The sequence below is a fragment of the Abramis brama genome (genome assembly GCF_963993115.1).
Source record: "Abramis brama genome assembly, chromosome: 3".
Taxonomy (NCBI): Eukaryota; Metazoa; Chordata; class Actinopteri; order Cypriniformes; family Leuciscidae; genus Abramis; species Abramis brama.
In genome coordinates this window covers 25,308,321-25,331,354 of record NC_139965.1, presented here as the reverse complement: position 1 = coordinate 25,331,354, position 23,034 = coordinate 25,308,321, and the positions used below count along the sequence as shown (strand labels likewise).

The following is a 23,034-nucleotide window of genomic DNA, read 5'->3' as shown; positions in this document are numbered from 1 at the left end:
CAGGAACAGCGTCCGATTCCTGAGATGGGACCAAATGGTATTGGTTTGTGACTTAGCAATATTTCCAAATACACAATGGTGATTAGCACTTTAATATTGGATCTCTATTGAAGACGTGTTACTTCAGATGCACTCTGGGGGTATTTGTGGATCAGATGTGCACATGTGGCAGAACGGGGCCATTGGAGACTATCATTTTGTATTCAACAGGGGACAGAGTTGCAGTTGAGCCTGGAGTTCCTTGAGAAATAGATGAGTTCTTTAAACCTGGACACTACAACCTCTCTCCCAGCATATTCTTTTGTGCATGTCCTCCGGACGATGGGACCCTGTGCAGAGACTACAAACACAACGTTAGCTTCTGCTACAAGTCAGATCACTATTACTGAACAAATTAAATAATGAAAGAGAGAGAGAGAGAGTCCATGGTCCTTCAATATGAGTAATAATAATCATATATACTGTGTGCAGGCTTCAGAGGGAGCCTTGATTGAGCCCCTGTCAGTGGGCATTTATGCCTGCAGTCTGTTTGTCTGCAGTGCAGGTCAGCCATCTCTGTATTGCACATGTTTATGTAACTGTTACACATTAACCAATCTGTAATGACCTCTGACTTCTTGGCCACTTTTCTATAGTGTGTCAGCACTGTAAAACAATTGTTGCTTATTAATTTAATATCACTGTAAGCATGCTTCATTTTTAGAAATGTCATCTCTGTAACATGACTTTTGAGATATGACTCATAATAGACTATGTTTGTATTAACATAGGACCAATTGGACTTGTGTCTTTATTGGTGGCCAAAGCAATGGGTGCCTCACAAGTAATAAAAAGTGTCATCTCATATTAAACTGCTTCTTCAGTAAATCACACTTTTCCCAGCAATATGAAATCCAGTCCCTGTACGTGAACAGAGGTGATTTGACATAGGTTACAGAGAATAGCAATAGTAATATTAACAAATAAAAGTGTATATACTTGAAACAAAGTGTGTCTGTTTATTTTCTGTTAATGGTTAATTACCTTCCAGTGAGGTGGTCTATCCATTAAAGGATTTTCTCTGAGGTCAAGTTTTATAAGTCTGCTGAAACCAGGGATTAGGTAATCCTCCAGTGATCTGATGCTGTTAAATTTAATAGACAGGATCTGCAGATTTGCCATGTCTGGAAACAGATGTAAAAAAATTGCACATGAGCAACAAAAAAAGGAAAACAGGGATTTACACCTAATATCCATTACCGATAATAATGAGAGTGAATAAATATAGTAATTTCATTAAGTGGGAAGTTTCTAACCTGTTAGTTCAGTAGGGATGTGTGTAAAACAGTTCTTGTCCAGATTCATGAAGACCAGAGACTGTAAGTGATTCACCTCTTCTGGGAGGTCTTGAAGTTTATTATCGGCTAAGTTTAACCACTGTAAACTGCTGAGGGATCCAAATTTTGAAGGCAGGTGTGCAATTGTATTATTATGGAGCCCAAGTTTCTGTAACTTGCTGAGTTTACCAATAGATAATGGTATGGAGATGAGACCACATCCAGCAGCCCAGAGCTCTCTCAGTTCTCTCAGGTCCCCTATTTCTTCTGGGAGAACAGATAGTGGGTTGTGGTTTACACCCAGGTAAGTCAGGTGTTTCAGTGATCCAATGTTGCTAGGAAGAACGGTCAGCTGGTTTCTATCCAGTGTCAGTTCTTCAAGCTTTTCCAGGTGCAGAATCTAACAGGGGATGGACATGGTAGACACCTTAGACATGATTTCTGCTTGCATTATTATTATTATATGATATGTACAGTGCGACGAATTCATTCACTTTGCGAGTAGCTACTTTGTAAAACACCGTACATAAGTTATGGGATAAATGGCGTACCTCGTCTGGTGGTAAAATGAGCTGATTGTTGTTCAGAAACAGTTTTTTCAAGGTAACGAGTCTCGAAACGCCAGGTGGCAAAACAACTAGACCCCGGTGACTCATGTTCAGACTCTCCTGTTGTTTGTTGATACATTCCAGTACCATATCCTCTCCGTTCATTGTGTTTAATTTGCCAAAAAACACATACTGAATAGAGTAGGCGCATCACCATAGTAACAGACAACTTCCGGCATTTCTGGAACTGGGACTGAATGGAAATAAATGTGAGATTCAAAAATTAACGCAAGAAAAGACGAGGCAGATCTGTCCATATTTGTATAGTTAATTTGTATTTATTGACATTTTAAGAACAATGTTAAAATGCAGAAACTAGCTTTTCCTCTCCATTATTTTGTGCAGAATGCGCACAGATTGCACAGCGCGCAGTTTTGATGTTATTGAATGACCTGCTGAGAAAACAGGAAGAAGTGGGATGGCCGTAAGGGGCATAGAGACATTTAAGTAGGATCCCATTCGGCCGCTCCAGACACGTCGGCGCGCCCGCCATTTTGGAACGGTCAGCGTATCTTCACTCACAATAAGCATCAATTATGCTACAACATTGCGCAGATTTTGGCTGTAAAAACCACCAAGATTTAAATTCCCGAAAAAATGGGTTAACCTTTTACAGGTAAAAATGTGTTAGTTTTTGTTTTTATATGTAGAAACTCAATATTACAGGGGTTTAAATTATGGTAACTTTTAGTGCTGTGTTAGCTGACGCCTTCCTCTTGTTGTATTGTGTTAGTTGAGCAAAATCATCTGCTGAAGTCTGTTACAGATATAGATATTCATACATGCGCACCGTACTGTGGTGGTTGCAGACGGCGCACTGTCAACTTTCTATTTGACCGGCTTTGACCGTTTCAATATGGCGGACGACCCATTGAAACCGGAGGTTTCTATGTCTATATTTCTATGTGTGTCAGTTCGTGTGTGAGTGAACGGGTGCATGATCCGTATCCGTACAGGAGTCAAATAATAAGTATATCAACTGTGAGAACACGCGTTGACGGGAGTTTGTCAGTTGTTCTGTACTTATATGAGATAAAAACATGGATAAAGACAACCTCTCCGTTGTTCTGCACTCTAAAGGAGATCTCAGACTGGTATGAAATTTCATGCGTTTTAGTGAAGATCTTGCAACCCTTGAACTCTGATTGCATTTGGAATTAATAATAGCAGACTTCTCTGTATCTTTAACAGGAACAGCGTCCGATCCCGGAGCCAGGACCAAATGGTAGGTTATAGATTTGTGATTAAGCAATATTTCTAAATGCTTTTCAATGGTGATAAACATTTTAGTATTCATATTTACCCATTTTCCGGGCTTCTTTTTTGAAGACGCGTTACTTCAGATGCACTCAGTGGGCATTTGTGGATCAGATGTGCACTATTGGCAGAACGGGCGCATCGGGGACTATGTGTTGAAACAGCCCATGATTCTGGGACATGAAGCCTCTGGTCGTGTGGTGAAAGTGGGATCTGCTGTGACTCACCTCAAAGCAGGTTAGTTCTGGGTTTGCCTTAGTTTGTGAGATAATGGTCTGGTTTCACATACAGGGCTTAGATTAAGCCAGGATTAGGTTTTAGTTAAATTAGGGCATTTAAGTAGCTTTTATAAACATGCATTAGAAAGAACATTACTGTTGTGCATCCTGAGAAAAAACAAAGGCACTGACATATTCTAAGTTACTGTATGTGTAAGTTGCTTTCAGTAAAACAGCTAAAACATGCATTTTAATCTGGGACTAAGTTTAAGCCTTGTCTGTGAAACCAGGGGTAGGCTATAACAGTTAAACTTGGATTAAGTGTGTCTTTCATTTTTGTAACCAGGAGACAGAGTTGCAGTTGAGCCTGGAGTTCCTCGTGAAGTAGATGAGTTCTTTAAATCTGGACACTACAACCTCTCTCCCAGCATATTCTTCTGTGCCACTCCTCCAGATGATGGAAACCTGTGCAGATACTACAAACACAACGCTAGCTTCTGCTACAAGTCAGATCACTATTTCTGGACGAATTATAAGTCCATGGTCCTTTAATTCTATGCATAATAATCATATGGTTGTGTGCATGCAGACTTCCCGATAATTTGACTTATGAGGAGGGAGCCCTGATTGAGCCCCTGTCAGTGGGCATTCATGCCTGCAGGAGGGCAGGAGTTACTCTTGGAAGCTCAGTGTTTGTCTGTGGTGCAGGTCAGTCACTATCTCTAATGTTTGCACATATTTATGCAACTGTTACATATTAACTAGTCAATCAGTGTAATGACCTCTGACTTCTGGGGTTCTGCCACTTTTCTAGTGTGTCAGCACTGTAAAATAATTATTGCTTATTAATCTAATATCACAGAAACATTTTTTTTAGAAATGTTATCTTTGTAACATGACTTTTGAGATATGTAACTGGTTATAGCAATCAAAGACTATGTTTGTATATATGTGTGTGTGACTATGTGTGTGTGTGTGTTTTCACCAACATAGGACCAATTGGACTAGTTTCTTTGTTGGCGGCCAAAGCCATGGGTGCTTCACAAGTAATAATAAGTGGTAATGTATATATTCTTCACTATGCATAAAAAGTAATAATGTATGAATAAATTGTGCATATAAAATACATTTTTAATCTGTATTTGTAGACTTGTCCTCTGATCGGCTTGGCAAAGCTAAAGAGATCGGAGCAGACTTCCTGCTTCTTGTGAAAAAAGAGGATACACCTCAGGACATGGCCAAAAAAGTGGAGGGAATGCTGGGTTGCATGCCTCAAATCAGCATTGAATGCACTGGAGTGCAGAACAGCATTCAAACAGCCATCTATGTAAGTTTGATTACAAAAAAATAAAGCCATACAGCTTTCACATTATTGGAGTGTCCATTTTGCTGTCAAATTTGTTTGAGTGTTTAGACATGCCCAAAAGGATTGATCATACTTAGACCTTCTTGTGCTGATGATGATGTTTTTGTCTAGGCTACTCGTTCAGGAGGAGTGGTGGTGTTGGTTGGGCTTGGTGCTGAGATGACCACCATACCTCTTCTCAATGCAGCACTCAGAGAAGTTGACATCAGAGGTGTATTCCGTTACTGTAATACGTAAGTAGGATCACTAAGGCTAGAGATGTACTTATGACTGTATCAGCGGTTTGAGTATAATGTAGATCAAAATATAAAAAAATGTGCACACTTTTACCCATGACACCTCATTGTTTTTTCAGCTGGCCGGTGGCCATTTCTATGTTGGCGTCTAAGAAGGTGAACGTCAAACCCCTGGTCACCCACCGTTTCCCGCTGGAGCAGGCTGTGCAGGCCTTTGAGACCACCCGTCAGGGTCTTGGGGTTAAAGTCATGTTAAAATGTGACAAGAATGACCAGAACCCGTGAGATCAACCACTAGACCCACATCTGATTATTGCTTTGCTACAGTCACTTCAATACATTTTGTTTAATCCTGCTAGTTTTGAGAGTAACTTCACTATCTAGTCTCAGGTACAGCAGTCACAGGAATTCAGTCTTCACAGTGGATGTAATTATGTATCATTTAAATGTAATTTATGAATCTAGCATGTTACTTTAGTCAAATAAATATAAATAAACATTTTATAGAATCATGAAAAGTGTTCATTTATTTGTATGTAACATTGTCAGAGTGCAGTTTTTAATGGCATATCATAATAGCAGGTCATTTTTACAATTTAATTACCTTAAATCTTTTTCACAAACAATGCATCTTATCTTTACCTAAGATTTATTGTACTAACTTGATTGTCTGTGTAATTACTTTAAGGAAAGTATGTGAGCTCTTTTTATATTTGTAATCATTTTATTTTTGTTTGTATATTTTGTCAATATGTAATTTGGGCATAATAAGTAGGAGTTCTGCAAGTAGTCCACAACTGGCCATCTTAATCAGTGAATATATGGAGGAAAACTCATTTATACACCATTGATGTACGTTTCATTTATTTTAATTACATTGCATGATCCATTCTGTAAACTAACAGAACCTATCAGTTGTTCTATACGTGCATACTGTATGTGAATAAAATGGATAAAACCTCTCTTTGGTCGTGCACTCTAAAGGAGAGCTCAGATTGCAATGACATTTCATGAATTTTAGTTGAAGATTTTGCAACCCTCGAACTCTGATTGCACTTGCAATTTATACTGTATTTGCAGACTTTTCTGTATCTTTAACAGGAACAGCGTCCGATTCCTGAGATGGGACCAAATGGTATTGGTTTGTGACTTAGCAATATTTCCAAATACACAATGGTGATTAGCACTTTAATATTGGATCTCTATTGAAGACGTGTTACTTCAGATGCACTCTGTGGGTATTTGTGGATCAGATGTGCACATGTGGCAGAACGGGGCCATTGGAGACTATCATTTTGTATTCAACAGGGGACAGAGTTGCAGTTGAGCCTGGAGTTCCTTGAGAAATAGATGAGTTCTTTAAACCTGGACACTACAACCTCTCTCCCAGCATATTCTTTTGTGCATGTCCTCCGGACGATGGGACCCTGTGCAGAGACTACAAACACAACGTTAGCTTCTGCTACAAGTCAGATCACTATTACTGAACAAATTAAATAATGAAAGAGAGAGAGAGAGAGTCCATGGTCCTTCAATATGAGTAATAATAATCATATATACTGTGTGCAGGCTTCAGAGGGAGCCTTGATTGAGCCCCTGTCAGTGGGCATTTATGCCTGCAGTCTGTTTGTCTGCAGTGCAGGTCAGCCATCTCTATTGCACATGTTTATGTAACTGTTACACATTAACCAATCTGTAATGACCTCTGACTTCTTGGCCACTTTTCTATAGTGTGTCAGCACTGTAAAACAATTGTTGCTTATTAATTTAATATCACTGTAAGCATGCTTCATTTTTAGAAATGTCATCTCTGTAACATGACTTTTGAGATATGACTCATAATAGACTATGTTTTTATTAACATAGGACCAATTGGACTTGTGTCTTTATTGGTGGCCAAAGCAATGGGTGCCTCACAAGTAATAAAAAGTGGTAAGTATCCAATATATGATATAAAATGAACTCATATTATATACCGATGAGCCAAAACATTATGACCACATGCATAATATGCTGTTGTTCTTCCGCGTGCTACCAAAACAGCTCTGACCCGCCGAGGCATGGACTCTGAATGTGTCCTGTGGGGTCTGGCACCACGACCAGCAGCAGATCCTTCAAGTCCTGTAGGTTGTGAGGTGGAGCCACTGTGGATCGAACTTGTTGGTCCAGCACATCCCACAGATGCTCGATTGGATTGAGGTCTGTAGAATTTGGAGGCCAGAGCAACACCTTGAATCGTGTCTTTATCATGTTCCTCAAACCATTCCTGAACAATGTGTGCAGTCTGACAGGGCGCATTATCCTGCTGAAAGAGGTCACTTCCAGCAGGGAACACCATTGTCATGAAGGGCTGTACCTGGTCTGCAACAATGGTAGGTGGTACGTGTCAAATGTACATCCTTGAATGGCTGGATGCAGGGTTTCCCAGCAGAACACTGCCCAGAGCATCACACTCCCTCCCCCGGTTAGTCATCGTCCCAAAGTGCATCATGGTTCAAAGAAAAAGAAAATGTGGCTCATCGGACCAGGCGACCTTCATCCACTGCTCAAAGGTCCAGTTCTGATTCTTGTGTGCCCATTGTAGGCGCTTTCGATGGTGGACAGGGGTCGTCATATGCTCTTTGATTGGTCTGCGGCTACGAAGCCCCCTATGCAGCAGAGTGCAATGCATTGTGTTGTGACACATGCCTCCATCATTACAATTTTCTGACTTGTGCCACAGTAGACCTTACGTTGGCTCGAACCGGATAGGGTAGCATTTGTTGCCCTCGTGCACTGAAGAGCTTTGGGTGCCCAACTCCCTGTCGCAGGTTTGTGGTTTGTTCCTCCTCGGACCACTGTTGGAAAATTCTCACCACTGCTGACCGGGACCTACCCACAAGCCTTGCCGTTTCAGAGCTACTCTGACCCAGTCGCCTTGCCACAACAATAAGGCCCTTGTCAAAGTCTCTCAGATCTTTATTCCTGCCCATTTCTCCTGCATCCAACATGCTGATTACGAGAACTGATTGTTTACCATCTAATCTACCAAACATTAATATGTGGCCACGTTAGGAGATGATCATTAATATTTGCTTTATTGTGTTAGAAAACACAATTATATCTTTATATATAATACAGATTATTCTTTTCACGTTTATATTTGTTTGTGCAGGGAACTGAGATGTATTGAAATATTATACTCAGACCTTTTTGTGCTGATGATGGTGTTTTTGTCTAGGCTGCTCGTTCAGGAGGCGTGGCTGGTGGTGTTGGCTGGGTTTGGTCCACTGAGATGACCTTGGTACTGAGATGCTGTTTTTAAACAGCTAATCTTTACAAATGATATCTCTGCATTAAACGGTATATATTTTAATTATGCTCATAGTGTGTTTTTGCCAGTGTTCATGAAAGCGTTGTAGTGCATTTTAATAACCTCTAGGGGGAGCAGTGATCTGCAAAATTGGAGAACGGTAATAAAAACCCACACACACTTTAATGAATATCCTGTCTCACAATCTTGCTATAAAGCTTGGCAATGCCTCTTTAATCTCCCCTAAGATCAGTTAAAGGAGTTTTACTATTGAGTGTTTTCTTCCCTTATTCTTTTCTTGACTATGTCAAAGCCTGGAAATCTGAGCTGGCTGAACTGATTTCCAACTGTGAGACTCAAATCTATGCTCATTAGGGCCATAATATGAGGCGAGGGAGCTATTTAAAAGTTTTGGAAGTTGGCAGCTGTTCGAGGCGGTTGGCATGGATTTCGACTCAAGCCTCCAGGTTGTATGACCCACTCAGGCTTCATTACTTTAAGCAATTCTTTATTTCCCAAATACATAGCAAAACTGCCAGAGAATCAAGGTAAAACAACATGAAGGGCTTATGTAACACTTTATTGTTATTTTGCCATAGTGTCATTTTAAGATGCATGCAGACAGGTATTCATGTTCATGTATTATTAGTTGTTTCACAATTCATCTTCAAAAGCTTTCTTACACGGCGGTAAGGCTTTTGGTCACAGTGTCTTTTTATTTTCCCAAGGCCAAAGCCTCACAAAGATAAAATGGGACTAACAGTGATTCCTACATGGACACAGTACTAAACCAGGTTAAACGTTTATGTACAGACATTCTAATACTGCTTAAGGAAGTGGACACACTATTAACAACACTATTACATTCACCACTGACTCAAATGAGTTGCAGCTGTGCATACACAAAAAAAAAAAAAAAACACACTTAAAAAATAAACTCTTACATTTCATACAATGTTTTTGTGTTTGAAACAAAATTCATTTACAGCATGGCAAGAGAATGTTTGATTATTACAGCATGGGAGAAGTCCAGAAACTGTTTACACACTGTATTTTACAAAAGATTTGCTCACTTGCTCACATGTAAAAAAAACGACTCAAAATTTGCTCAGTCTTTAATGCCCACTAGATGACATTTATCCGTTGAAGGCTGGCGATGTGGAACGATTCTCTTCTGTTGATAAAGTCCCCGCTGATACTAGTCAGTCTTGCAAAGTTCACTGTACGATGAGTCTGGATTACACCTGTACTTCTTGAGCATTTTTTAAATGTGTCATGCCACATAATTATTTGCTGCTGTAAGTTCACTTATGTTAATGTAGGGGGCATGTACTGGTTTAGTGCGCATTTGAATGAATTTAAAATTCAATGACACCTGAAATGGATCACGTATAATGTCCAATACCTTGTTTATAATAATAAAAAAAGTCTTATTAACAGAAACAAACATTCTGGAATGGTAACTAGGCGTGATGTTTTGGGCTTCTACTGTCTGGACTTCTCTCTCTGGCTTTTCCATTCCTTTCTGATATTGATATAATGATTACATATTTACAAAACAAACTTGCATCTCTCTAACTATGTCCACACATACATAAATGTAAATAAATTAAACAAGAATAGCATCAAAATAAAATGTACAAAGCCCCCCCCCCTTACATTATGAAGAAAGGACTTAAGATGCATCGACTCCATCTTCATCTTCATCTTCATCTGACTATGCACGCACCCCGAGAGCAGACATTACACATCAACAGAATCCACACTATGCAGAAATGACACACCATATCTCTTAAGTAATGTTAGCAGACAGCAAGAGTGATGGAAGTTATTTTTGGTGAAGATAAAAAGAGAAAGGTGACTGCTGCATTCAAACATTTGCCAGTGCCCGGGGTTGTGCATCTCAGCCAAGTCCAACTCAGATCATATATACATAGGAGTCTCCTGACCAGTTAAGAGTCTAAACATGGCGGCTGGCATAGTCTTCATGTGGATCTGTTTCAAGTAAAAGGAGATCTTTTTACTACAAAAACATAATATAATATATAATATAATATTATATAATTAGTGCTAACATAAAAATGTGTTTATATAATGTGTTTATATATATATATATATATATATATACAGTATATATATAATATTATATGTATGTGTGTATATATATACACACACAGACACACACACACATCTATAATATATATATATATATATATATAATATAAACAAATATTATTTAAACAAACTTTGCTTAGATGCAGTTTATCGTGATTAATCGATTTGACAGCACTATATATAATATAGTATAATATAATAATACTATTCTACTAAATACTTAACACAATATTATTCAACACTATTTAATATATGCACTACCAATCAAAGGTCTAGTGTCAGTTAAGACATTTTTTTTAAAGAGGGTGACACTTTTATTCAGCAAGGATGCATTAAATTGATCAAAAGTGACAGTAAAGACATTTAGGCTATGTTACAAAAAAATCTAATAAATGCTGTCCTTTCTTTCTATGCATCAAAGAATCCTGGATCACGGTTTCCACTAAAATATCAAGCAGCACAACTGTTTTCAACATTGATAATAAGAAATGTTTCTTGAGGATCATGTGACACTGAACACTGGAGTAATGATGCTGAAAATTCTGCTTTGCCATCACAGTAATAAATTACGTTTTAAAATAGATTAAAATAGAAAACAGTTCTTTTAAATTGTAATAATAATTCACAATATTACCGTTTTTACTGTATTTTGATCAAATAAATACAGCCTTGGTGGGCATAAGAGACTTCTTTCAAAAACATAAAAAAATCTTACCAACTGCAAACTTTTGAACGGTAGTGTATGTATAGTTCTCACCTCGCCGACAGAATTGGAGAGAGCTTGGACGATCTTCTCGTGTGCCGTGGCAACGACACTTTGGCCGTTTATCTCAATAATACGATGACCAACCCGCACGCCTCCTCTCTCTGCGATCCCTCCACGCATTAGACTGCAGATCTAAGGAGCACAAAACAAAAGTTGCACTCAAAAGTAGCAATTATACTTCAGTACTGTATTTCAGACCCGTTCCTCTATCCCTCCATACTCACAATGCCATTCTGCACACTGAAACCCAGCTGGTACTTGAGGTCTGGTCTCTTAATGAGAACTGTGGTTACAGGAGGGCAGCTAACGATGTTCAACTTCACCTGCACCTGATTTTTCAGGCCCTTATGGAAATAAACAAAACATGTGATTATATAACTCAGTACCAATCACACCAGATGCACTGTATTATTGCATTGGGATTATAACAACAGAAAATCAAGATTCGCAACCACTTTATTGATTGTCCTGTGGTCTTTTAGCAGCCCTAAACCAGAGACCCTTAATAACCAGCTACTCAGAATAACACAGATGGATTCATGGGCAAGCCAAGATTCAGCCCACTGCGCACTGTGACAGCCCGACCCCTCTGCACACCTTGATGATTCCCTGACAGGTGGCGAGAGGCAGCCCCACCAGGCTGGTGTTGTTGATTGACATGATCTGGTCACCGATGCTGAGCTTCCCAGAACGGGCGGCAGGGCCTCCATTCATCATGTTGGCCAGGATGACGGTGGGCAGAATAGAGCCCCAGCCAGACTCCACAATAACTATGCCCAGAATCTCCCCCTTCTGCTTCTCCAGCTGCAACTGTGGGGAGAGAGAGAGAGAGAGAGAGAGAGAGAGAGAGAGAGAGAGAGAGAGAGAGAGAGAGAGAGAGAGAGAGAGCGAGAGAGAGAGAGGCATAGGCAAGGGATTGTAGTTGATTGTCAATAAAAGGCCATAAAAAGACAAAGCAATTAAGGAAACAATTTTACTCAGTTGATAACATGAGACTGACAGCATCAGGGTTCAAAATAGCACAACCTCTACCTCTAATGTACTTTATGTGCTCAAAGGAAATTATAATTAAGGAAAATGTAGTTATTTGATGCACTGGTCCCATGGTCATAACCCAAAAAATATATATATATAAAATGGTGTCAATGGCATTTGTTCATGTACAAATAATCTATATACTTCTGTTTAAAAGTTTGGGGTTGGTAAGAATATTTGATGTTTTTGAAAGAAGTCCCTTCTCTTCACCAAGGCTGCATTTATTTGATTAAAAATAAATTTAAACTGTAATATTGCGAAACGATGTTGTGAAATTTGTTTTCTATTTAAAAATGTAATTTATTCAACATATTTAAAGCTGAATTTTCAGCAGTCATTACTGGAGTCTTCAGTGTCGCATGATCTTTCAGAAATCCTTCTAATATGCTGATTTTGAGCTTAAGAAACATTTATTTTTGTGGAAACTTTGATAGATTTTTTTTATTATTTTCTATGATGTCAATTTAATGCATCCTTGATGAATAAAATTATTAATTTCTTAAAGAAGAACATTTTAATGATAGTGAATATTATATAATTGTTAGAGAACTTCAATATCTGATTCAGCATCTGATTATTTATTGGACATTGGGATTTTAATCACTGTAATTTTGTCTTGTCTGTAAGACTGGCTTCTTTATATGACAATAGAGTGAGCTATCAAATGGATGGGACTTTGCAACAGACTGTCAATAACTGAAAGTGTTGAAAAATGCAGTTTGGAATTTAGTCGGACCGACACACGAAAAACAACAACAAACGTGTGTAGCCAATCAGCATTAGGGGGCTTATGACGGTGGAGGTGAGAGAACGAGCTTTAGGACCCGTGTTAATATTAGAAAAGCTTTCCAGCGATGGAGAGAGCTAAGCAAGAAGGCCTGAAAACAGTCACGGAGGTTGCTTTGATTCCGCTCCACACGTGAGTAACACTGGGATTGAGTATCATTGTTTGTCTGGAGCTGCTGTGCAGTTGGCTACTAACAACGAACTCTTGTTTGTAATTACTATTATGTACTGTATGTTCATTTTTGGCGCTTGCCATTCGTTCATCATCTGATAAACAGACATCCACTCTCGGATTGCGTGCGTAACGGAGGCCAGCTAGTGAGAGTCGCGCTGACGACTGCTAGAGAATGCGGTGTTTAGCGTTATGGTTAGTGCATTCCGGTTCTAGGCTGACTCGGTGGTTAGGATTGGCGGGTGAGTTTTGGAGGCGGAGCAATGAAGAGAGGGGTGTGTTTGTTTGGGTTGATTTCAAATATCAACAATGTCCAACAGCTTACCCCACCTTTAATAGCCGTTTCAGAAGCAACTTTTGGGATCAACATTGTAGACAACTAAATTTATCTGAGCTGAGCACACATTTTTCTATTAAGTGATATCTTCTGAAAAGCACCGGTCTCCACCGTATATAAACGCACAGCAACACTATGCTAAATCCTTTATATAAGCCATTATATAAGCAAAACATTTAAGTTCACCATCAGTTGCTTTAGAAACTAGTACAAATGTTACCAATGATTTCCTTGTGCGTTTGTTTTTTCAACAAACTAAAGTGTTTAACATTTGTGCTGCTGTCCGTCATCACTGTTCTCTGCTTTCTAGTAATCCCACTTGTATTGACCAGAAAACCAGCAGTGTCAGGTCAGCTATGTATTACACAGAGAGAGCACTTAATAGAGAAGAAAGTGTCAGGCAGCTGACCTCTTTGCAGTTATCAGAGTTTGAGAAGTGGATGAGGTCATCATTATACATCTCCTGTGTGTTGATGATGTCGCTGTACTCTTTCTGGCTCAGGTCCTCTGGGTTGATCCCATTGGCTCTGAGGAATTCCTGGTAGGCCACGCTGAATGCCTGACCAATGGACTGTGCTATGAGCTGGGCCTGGATTTGTTGGAGAAGAAAACCAGGTGAAAACAACTGCAAAAATCAATTAACCTGTGTGTACATTTGTCATTAATTATAAATGGGTTACATGCGAGAGGTAAACAGAACTAAATCTACTTTACACATAGGGCCCTATCTTGCACCCAGCGCAACTGACTTTGTACAACGATGCATATATCATTCCTATTTTGCACCCGACGCACAGCGGACTTTTCCCTCGACAGACGCACGTCGGTAAATTAGGGAATGAACTTGCGCTCCCGGGGGCGCTTCAGCGAAAAGAGCGCGGTGTGTTCCGGCGCAAACGTTCCCTGGTGCTATTTTGCAGTTCCAGAAAACAATTCCGCCACAGACCAGGAAAAACCGTCTAAAGTCAGTGGCGCGTTTTCAGTGACGCGTTCAGATGCTATTTTAAGGGCGCATGCTTGGCCATAATCAATGTAGCGTGTGCACAACGCATATACACTTTGCTTCTCTCATCTACACAGACACACAGCAAGTTTGCAAACCATACATAATTACAAGGAAAAATATTTCACATGAGGGAAATCATTGTGGTGTCCATGAAGATGTGAAAAAACAGGCATAAATCTAGCTTACACATTTACCCAAATTTTTATACGCCTGTTTAACTGAAGCTTATTTGGGTGGGTTTCTCCCATCCCCATACAATGTCACTTCTCTGTGTTTTACGGCCCTGACGAGAACGTCGTCTCCTCGGCTGTGAACCGCTCCTGGCGTGCGCCTGGCAAATCCGCCGTTATAATAGCAATCCACCATGGAACAAGCGCGCCTGCTTTTAAAGGGAATGTTAGATGTCGCTCTGATTGGTTTATTTCACGTTACGCCCAAACCACACCTATGAGTAATGTAGCTATTCAGACCAACCCATTTTAGATTTGTGTTGGGCACAAGAGCCATTTATCCCGCCGGTATAATACTGTAGCAACAGTGCCCGAGATCCACCCACAAAGTTACTTGCGTTTCGCGTTTGATACTTGCGTTTCAGATCGTTAAAATAGTGCCCATGTTCTTTTATTATGAGCCTCTTAAACAAAAAAGCAAGTTAAGTCACATTTACTTATATAGGGCTTTATACAATACAGATTCTTTTAATAATAAACAGAACAATAACAGTGTTGAAATTCATCAGTTATAATTAAATTTCAGCCATAAAGCAGCTCTAAAGAAGACAATAGTGTCATTACTCATCTCAAATTAGGTTAATGCTGATTAAATTTAGTTCAATAACAGTGTTAATGTTGCAAAGTTCGTCAGTAATAAAACTCATTTAAACTATAAAGCATTTCTACAGAAGATTATAGTGTCATTACCCAGCTCAGTTCTGTTCAAATTTTGTTCTCATCTGATAGTGTCAGTGCAGTCAAATCAATAATATTACTGAATATTAATTGTATTTAAAACTCCAACTGAGCAAGTCAAATGCAACAGCAGCAAGGAACCAAAGCACCATCAGGTGACAGCAGTGGAGAAAAACCTTGTGAGAAACCAGGCTTATTCAGGAGGCTGTTCTCCTCTGGCCTAAAAGAACATTAGTTGTTCTGAATACAAGCTTCTGTGCCTTTTGTATACATCTATACACTGCAGATCAATGCACCAAATGAACACTGTGTCATTTTTTCACTCCATTGATTTGATGTTTTGTGAATCTGCTCAATCATAGTGTATCATTGTACATCGATTTCACACTTTATAACAGGGTTTTTTTTTTTTTTACGGTTTCCATAACTGCCAGCTGTCGTCTCTGAAGCCACGGAGGTGCTACAGTTAGTGCTCACTGTGAAATGTGAATACACTGGGCTATTTCAAGACCTGCAACCTTATTCAAATCTTAATGAATAATCTTCTGTGGAAGTAGAAAAGTAGCTGGATAAAGTCTATTATATCGAATGCTAAAGAGGTGCAGTGGAAAAGAGGCTCACTCCCTTTGCTAATGATTGTGGCTGTTTTCTAATGCCAAGCCACGGTTTCTGATTAAACAGTTCCCCTCAGGCGACGTGTGCAGGTAAGGGGTCATCCCATTAATAATCTAACATCCCAACGTGTGTGCAGGCTTTGATTTGCACAGAAAAAATGGCTGCTTCAGGAGAACTGAACATCTAAATCAGCCATGATAATAACAAAAAGAAAAACACACCAATGGACCCCAGAGGAGAAATGGAGCAAAGTTATCAAAGTTCACACTTTTGTTTTTAGGATAACAACTTGTATGATATGATAAAATGTGTAATTATTGTACTCTGTAGATAATGGAAATGTGATATGAAAAATAGGTTTAGTAAAAATAAAGAAGTGCAAGCCTCTATAAATGACTCATTTGTGGGTGCGCACATAGACACGCACACACTTATTGGCTGAAACATCAAAGAGTGTAATTAGACAGCATGAGTGAGGAACAACTGCAATGCAGAGGAGAGAAAAGTAGGTCCATTAGAACAGGATTATGTAAAGCTGCAGCCAGGGTTACATTTGAGGCTATTATCTGAACCTCAGGTGAATCTGTATGTGAGCTTCAGCTGAATAACGGCTCCCATTCCATACATCCACTACCGTTCAAAAGTTTGAGTTTTTTTTAGAAAATAATATTTTAATTCAGCAAGGATGCATTAAATTGATCAAAAGTGTCAGTAAGGACATTTATATTGTTAAAAAAGATTTCTATTTAAAATAATTGCTTTTGTTTTGAACTTTTTATTCATCAAATATTCCAGAAGAAAGAAAACTGGAGGAATTCAGCGTTTCCGACATACAGTAGGAATAAACTACATAATTATTTTATTAGAAATCACTTATAAATGATAAAAAATATATTTCACAGAATAACTGTTTTTACTGTATTTTGATCAAACAATTGCAGCCTTGACTAAGAGACTTCTTTCAAAAACATTCAATGAAAAATCTTGACCCCAAACTTTTAAACGGTAATGTATATACAAATCAAATGGAAGTTTGGAAACTTTTACATTTAAGAATAACACTAAAGCTGCATGTATGCTGGCCACATGTGCTCTGTTTTCCCTTCACCATCTGGTCCGACTCACCCATAAAAAATAAATAAGTAAAGTATACATTTATTTATATAAAAAAAAGTCATATTTAGGCACAATTTATTAAGTGAACATAATTTATTTTTGTCCAAACTTTGGACTGGTATAAAAAAGGAAAGCCACACTCACATCTTCGGACTCAAAGACATGGCATATCATTTTGTACTGCTTCTTGGCCTCAGAAGCTCCAGGGGTCGTCTCGATGCAGTCCTGTGAAGCGGTGCGTGGCATGCGGCGTCTTGCCATCAGAACCACGATGTTCCCGATGTCAGCAATGTATGAGATGGTGCGCAAAGCATTATCCATCATGGTCTCCTACGAAACAACCAAGAGAGTAACCACAATCACTTCTTAGCATGCTGTGGCGGCACGTCCCAACAAATCACACGTCAAATGTTGATGGACCCCATTGACATCCATAGTATTTATTTTCTACTATGGAAGTCAATGGGGTCCATCAACTGTCTGGTTACCGGCATTCTTCAAAATATCTTCCTTTGTGCTCAGCAGAAGAAAGAAATTCATACAGGTTTGAAACAACTTGAGGGTGAGTAAATGATGACAGAATTTTCATTTTTAAGTGAACTATTCCTTTAAGGCTGTGTTTTAATCCCATTTAGCAGCTTAGTTATCATTTTGCAGACTTTCTTATCCCAATGGGCATTATATTTTCTTAGCAATCTGGGGTTAAACATGCACAGTGGGTTTCCGGAACGCTCCTATTCATGAATCTCCCCCTCAGGAAGATCTGTTTGAAGCTCCAAGCTTACAGCCTTGGGTTAACCCAGATTTTTAAACAGTAAGCCACGGCCATCCCTGCTCAGGAAAGGGGAAATGAGTCTTGACCTTGAAGTTGTATTCACTAAAATATCTCTTAGATGCTGTTCTGTTTGAGACACAGCACAAAAAAAGCATGAATGGCACTCATTTGTACAAAAGAATATGTAATACATCATCAGATAGCTGAAATAATTAATGATCCAGAGCACAGAGGAAATTCATGCAGAATTTTGATTCAGTGAACACAAAGGTCATGTGTGGGGGTTTCAATTTCATTTTTCATTTTAGTGCAGCACTTCTTTAGATTATAGGACCATAATATGTGACATGTTTACTTCAAAGCCTCTATGAAACAGATTGTGAAACACAGTTCTAGGATAATTTATTATAAATAACCTCTTCTTTCAACTTAATGCACATATTTTACAGCTAGCAGATATATGATACCCTGAAAAAAGCTTCCTCTGTTATTCACTAATAATACCCAGGTTACATGAAGGAAATACCAGTGCTTGCAAAGAAGGAAAAGAATAGTGTTTAAGGTAATGTTTTAGGTTCTTTGGTTCTGTGTTATGGAAATTTTGCATCTGAGATGCTTTATCATTGTCGTTTTGTTTTTTGGTTGGCTGTGCACTAGAATTCACAAAGTCATTATAAACAAAAGCAAAAACTTCCCTTTTTCAGGATACTGTATTTAAAGATTCTTTTGTAAAATCCAAATAAGCTTTACATATATTTATCGGAAATTGTTTAAACAACGTTTTTCATGCGTGTTCAATAAACCATAAGAAATTATTGCACATGCATCTTTAAGATACTAACAGTTTACAGGCGATAGACAATAAAAGTCACAGTTACAATAACTTAGGACACTAAAGAGACCGTTCTATTGACAGAAAAGTAAGACAGAAAAAACAGCTGATCATCCTTGCAGTGCCAAACCTCGTGTAACCATGTGTCCCACCAGACGTGTTTGAGAACTTGCAAGTGCCTTGGTGGAAGAGTGGAGTAATATCTCAAACAAGAACTGGCAAATCTGGTGCAGTCCATGAGGATGAGATGCACTGTAGTACTCAAAACAGCTTAAAAACAGAAACTTAATTCTAAGTTTCAGACGTATAGGGTACTTTGAATGTTTAAGGAGTACCTTGCAGGCACTGTAATGAATCTGTTACAGCCAATAAAGACTCAGTGTGAGATGTGACAGGCAGGGTGAGGACTGACACTGCATTGCAGCACATAATGAAATGTCCATGCCAGCCTGCCCACTCACTGCTGTTCAGTAAGAACTCATACACATAAATGCAGCAACATAGCTGTTACTCAGTATCAGGGCAATAAATGTACCATTAAATGCCGCAGAGCATGTATACTCTTCCTTCTGTTTATAGTACCACTAGAGTGAAAAAGGAGGAGCTGTTGATCGTATACTGCATGTGTAAAATGTGCAGCTGGAGATTAAGTACAAAGCTTATAGCCATCATTAAGCTCTCCATCAATAACAAAACGCACATCCCTTCTCTCAATGGATGCACATTGCGTGTTTTATGTCAGTTATGTAACAAAAAGTTATGTAATATAAAATATCTGAATAAAAAAGCGCTCTCTTCACATAAATATTTCACCATTCTAAAAAAGATGTATCTCCTTTTTTCAAAATATCATTTATAATGTAATGTCTTGAGAACTTCTCTGTCTTCATATTTTGCACACACACACACATACATATATATATATATATATATATATATATATATATATATATACTTGAATATATATATATACTATTTGGACTAAATGCACTGTAATCTTTATATATATAATTGTATACAATATAATATATTTTAACAATATATTCATGGACTTTTCACAAATTAAAAGTGATTTTTTTTTTTATAAAATAATATTTCAAGGGAGAAAGAAAACAAATGCTCAGAAACTACAAGATCCAATTTCAGCATATCAAAATATACCCTGCATTACTTAGTGTAAAAAGTCTACATCAAAGAAAAGAAATACAACCCCAGAGTCAAGATCATTTGCAAATGGTCCCCAAACTTTTTAAAAATAGAACATAATCTCAGTTAAAATTTTAAGAATTTATAAAAAAGAATTATTTAAAAAAATCTGATATTAATAATGAAGAAAATAAGCAACAGTGAAATGAAACCTGTATAGGCTACATATTTTGCTTCAGGGCTATTGTGATCATATTTTATGGGCTTATTTAATTAGCTTTTTATGAAAAGCATCCAAGTGTTACAATTAATTTAGCTGTCAGTTAATGATTTAAACTAATGTGCTTCTATTTACTCCTATTTTATAGTGTGGTCTTTTTCAGATTTTATTTCGATACCTGTAGCTCTAGGCAGCTGCATGAACTCACCTGGGTGTCTGCATTGAGCACTTTGATCCTTTGAGTTGAGATGAAAAGATCCACCTCCGTCAAAGTCTGAGCATCTCCCTCTGGGCTCTGCTGACAAAAAAAAAAAGAAAAAAAAGAAGAAGAAAAAAGAACAAAACTGTGAAAAACTGCCCCCTACCTACAAGAGGTCACCAATGTATCAATGCCATAATTCACAATGGCTCATGAAAAGCCCTAAGGAAAAGGCACAAACTCACAAGCCCCTAATGAAAGTATGTTATGCTTCATAAATCATGCACTAGTATAAGTTTGTCCACATGGGAGGGGAGCCCAGAGCAGTGCTTAACCTCAGTAAATTGCAGCATTAATAGTCCAGATGGGAAACAATATGGTATGCTCAGGGGCAAAGAACATATGGATTGAAAATGTGAAACTGCATTGCTCATTGATAACCTGTCCAATTAATAATTGATTACTGCTGGGCAATGGTGGCACGTACTCACAATCAAAACTGTTGAAAACATTTTTTCTTTTTAAACTCTTCAAAGCCTATTAGTGAGAAACACAGTGAGGTAATCAGGCCAAGAGACAAATAATAACTGGGTATACAGCCTCCTGTTATAAGTAGAAGCCATGCAGAGGTTTGAAGTAATGAGATGATTGACAAAAGAGAGCAAAGTGAAGGAGAGAGAGAGAGCGAGACCCATTCGGTGCAGTGAGTGAGGTGATGCAATGACAGACGTAAGTAAAATAACACAATGGACACACTTAACCAGCTGTCAGGCTGTCTCAGAGTGCCAATTATTTACCTGTCAGCACATTTCTGCTCAGATTCTTACTTTTGTTTTGTGCTACTGCAATGAGAACTTGGTTCTACACAAGGATGCTTATAGCTACTTTTTTTTTTTATAGGGTTAAAAGTGCAGTCTGTGTAAAATGGCTTTGAAATTTTTGACTCCATACTGTATCTTCAAAGGTTCATATGCTTCAGTCGCAGCCCAGAAGAGGCTGGTTCGCCAATAGTTAGTTAGACTGCGGTCATGAAGAGGCCCTCACAGATCCCAGACAGCCCGATCTAAAGCTTCGCTCCACATGGTATGAACCAGCACTTATGACAACTACACAGATGATGGACACAGTCATGGAGTGGATGGTAAAAAAAAGGCAAGTTCTTTCTTCTATCGCTCTCTTTGTTTTTACACACCGCCTTTTTCTTGATTTTGGCTGCCTTCTGTACCCTCTGGGAGACGTTCAGGACAGTACAGGGGTCGTCACACACGGGAGCAGCAAAAAGGCATGAAGGTAAAAAAAACATTAAAAAACAGGCAAAAACATATAAACAACCAAACACAAAGTCTGCATGCCACGTATGGCATGTGTGTTCTTTGTACACAAACACAAACAAACCCAGAATGCAGCAACATTTCCCCTTCACACACATACATACGGATAGCAAATCATAGGACATGCAGATATGGGTTTAATAACTGTTACACTGAAAGCCAAAAAATACAGAAGGTTTAAATTATTTTATCTATTGAAATTTCTCAGCAGCAGGATAAGAAAAAAATGTCTATTTGTACCTAAATAGATATTTTAGCCCTCTTATAACACAAGCAGTCATTACTTTCAATAAATGTCAAATTGTTATAGTTGTGTGATTCATCACTGACACTGGATTCATTGTCAGAATCTCACAACAAAGGCAGACACCTCAGTTTATTAACCTGTCATTTATTATGACTGCAGGGAGAACAACAGCTGTCATAGTGGACCTGACTGGATACAATGTTTTCTACTGTGCAACCGTTACAACGAAACGGACAACGAAATTAGAGAAAAATGATGGTAATTAAGCAACTTTAATAACAACATACCATAATAACATGGCAAGATATTATAATGCACTAACAATGTTTTTTTGAGGAAGGAAAATCTAGAAAGAATATGATTGTTTTAAATCACTTGGTTTAATTTTGCACTTTCTGGTCAACTGAAATGTTATTTTCACTGACTGAAAATATATGTTATGATTTTAGTCTTATTTATATACTATTATAGTATTTATTATTTTGAATCATCTTTTATCATTTTGAATTATCTTTTTTCAAATATTACATGACACATCATGAATATGAAGGAGGTTTTATGCATGTTTTAATGCATTAAGTGTCAACCGCTCAGTTATGACATTTTTTATGCAATTATGACATTGTTTGAGATGTCTTTGTTATGACAACTTGACATAAACCAATATATCATAACCTGTCATAAATGTGTCATAAACATGACATAGCAGATTAATTATCAAACTTAAGAAACTACTTAGCTTTATGGGTTACCATTACATTAAAATGTCATGTGGTTGGTTTTGACATTGGCTGTCATGAGGCCATTATAACTGTGTCATGAATATATTTCTGACCACTTTTTTCCAGTATTCCAGTATTAGTTATAAAATAATTTGACAGTATTAACACTTAATGACATTTTAATGACAAATTCAATTTGTACCACTGGAAAAAAAAAGTGGTCAGTAATATAATGTAATGTTAACCCATAAAGCTAAGTAGTTTCTTAAGTTTGATGATTAATCTGCTATGTCATGTTTATGACATATTTATGACAGGTTATGTTGTCTTGGTAATGTCAAGTTGTCATGAAAAAGACACTGACAGGTTATGATGTATTGGTTTATGTCAAGTTGTCATAACAAAGACATCTC

The 23,034-nt window shown here is 38.1% G+C and overlaps 3 protein-coding genes across 7 annotated transcripts in view; 1 reads left to right on the top strand and 2 right to left on the bottom strand.

Annotated features, from left to right (window-relative positions):
• Positions 1–8: 8 nt before the first annotated feature.
• Positions 9–3,367, bottom strand: LOC311079982 (uncharacterized protein). Its single transcript, XM_084109714.1, has 5 exons — positions 3,228–3,367; positions 1,868–2,117; positions 1,296–1,716; positions 1,024–1,163; positions 9–900 (listed from the first exon to the last, which is right to left on the bottom strand). Exons 2-5 carry the CDS (start codon positions 2,027–2,029, stop codon positions 868–870), a joined length of 756 nt encoding a protein of 251 aa, XP_083965840.1. The 5' UTR covers positions 2,030–2,117; positions 3,228–3,367; the 3' UTR covers positions 9–867.
• On the top strand, positions 2,397–5,963 carry sord (sorbitol dehydrogenase). The gene is made up of 9 exons (XM_084109711.1): positions 2,397–3,018; positions 3,116–3,149; positions 3,254–3,418; positions 3,746–3,905; positions 3,989–4,107; positions 4,393–4,458; positions 4,548–4,726; positions 4,877–4,998; positions 5,121–5,963. The coding sequence occupies exons 1-9, from the start codon at positions 2,965–2,967 to the stop codon at positions 5,284–5,286; spliced, it is 1,065 nt and encodes a 354-aa protein (XP_083965837.1). The 5' UTR covers positions 2,397–2,964; the 3' UTR covers positions 5,287–5,963.
• Positions 5,964–8,854: 2,891 nt separating this feature from the next.
• The window catches only part of apba2b (amyloid beta (A4) precursor protein-binding, family A, member 2b), a 91,272-nt gene continuing 77,092 nt past the window's right edge, over positions 8,855–23,034 (bottom strand). For 3 of the 5 annotated variants that reach the window (XM_084110169.1, XM_084110170.1, XM_084110171.1), the window contains 8 exons: positions 21,514–21,549; positions 20,331–20,417; positions 17,294–17,479; positions 13,914–14,093; positions 11,772–11,984; positions 11,399–11,518; positions 11,166–11,306; positions 8,855–10,288 (listed from right to left, as the gene is read on the bottom strand). In XM_084110169.1, the coding sequence (XP_083966295.1) occupies positions 10,217–10,288; positions 11,166–11,306; positions 11,399–11,518; positions 11,772–11,984; positions 13,914–14,093; positions 17,294–17,479; positions 20,331–20,417; positions 21,514–21,549 (1,035 nt within the window). In that variant the 3' untranslated portion in view covers positions 8,855–10,216. Of the gene's footprint in view, positions 10,289–11,165; positions 11,307–11,398; positions 11,519–11,771; positions 11,985–13,913; positions 14,094–17,293; positions 17,480–20,330; positions 20,421–21,513; positions 21,550–23,034 lie in introns of all 5 variants that reach the window. The other 2 variants (XM_084110172.1, XM_084110173.1) reach the window with 2 other exon arrangements.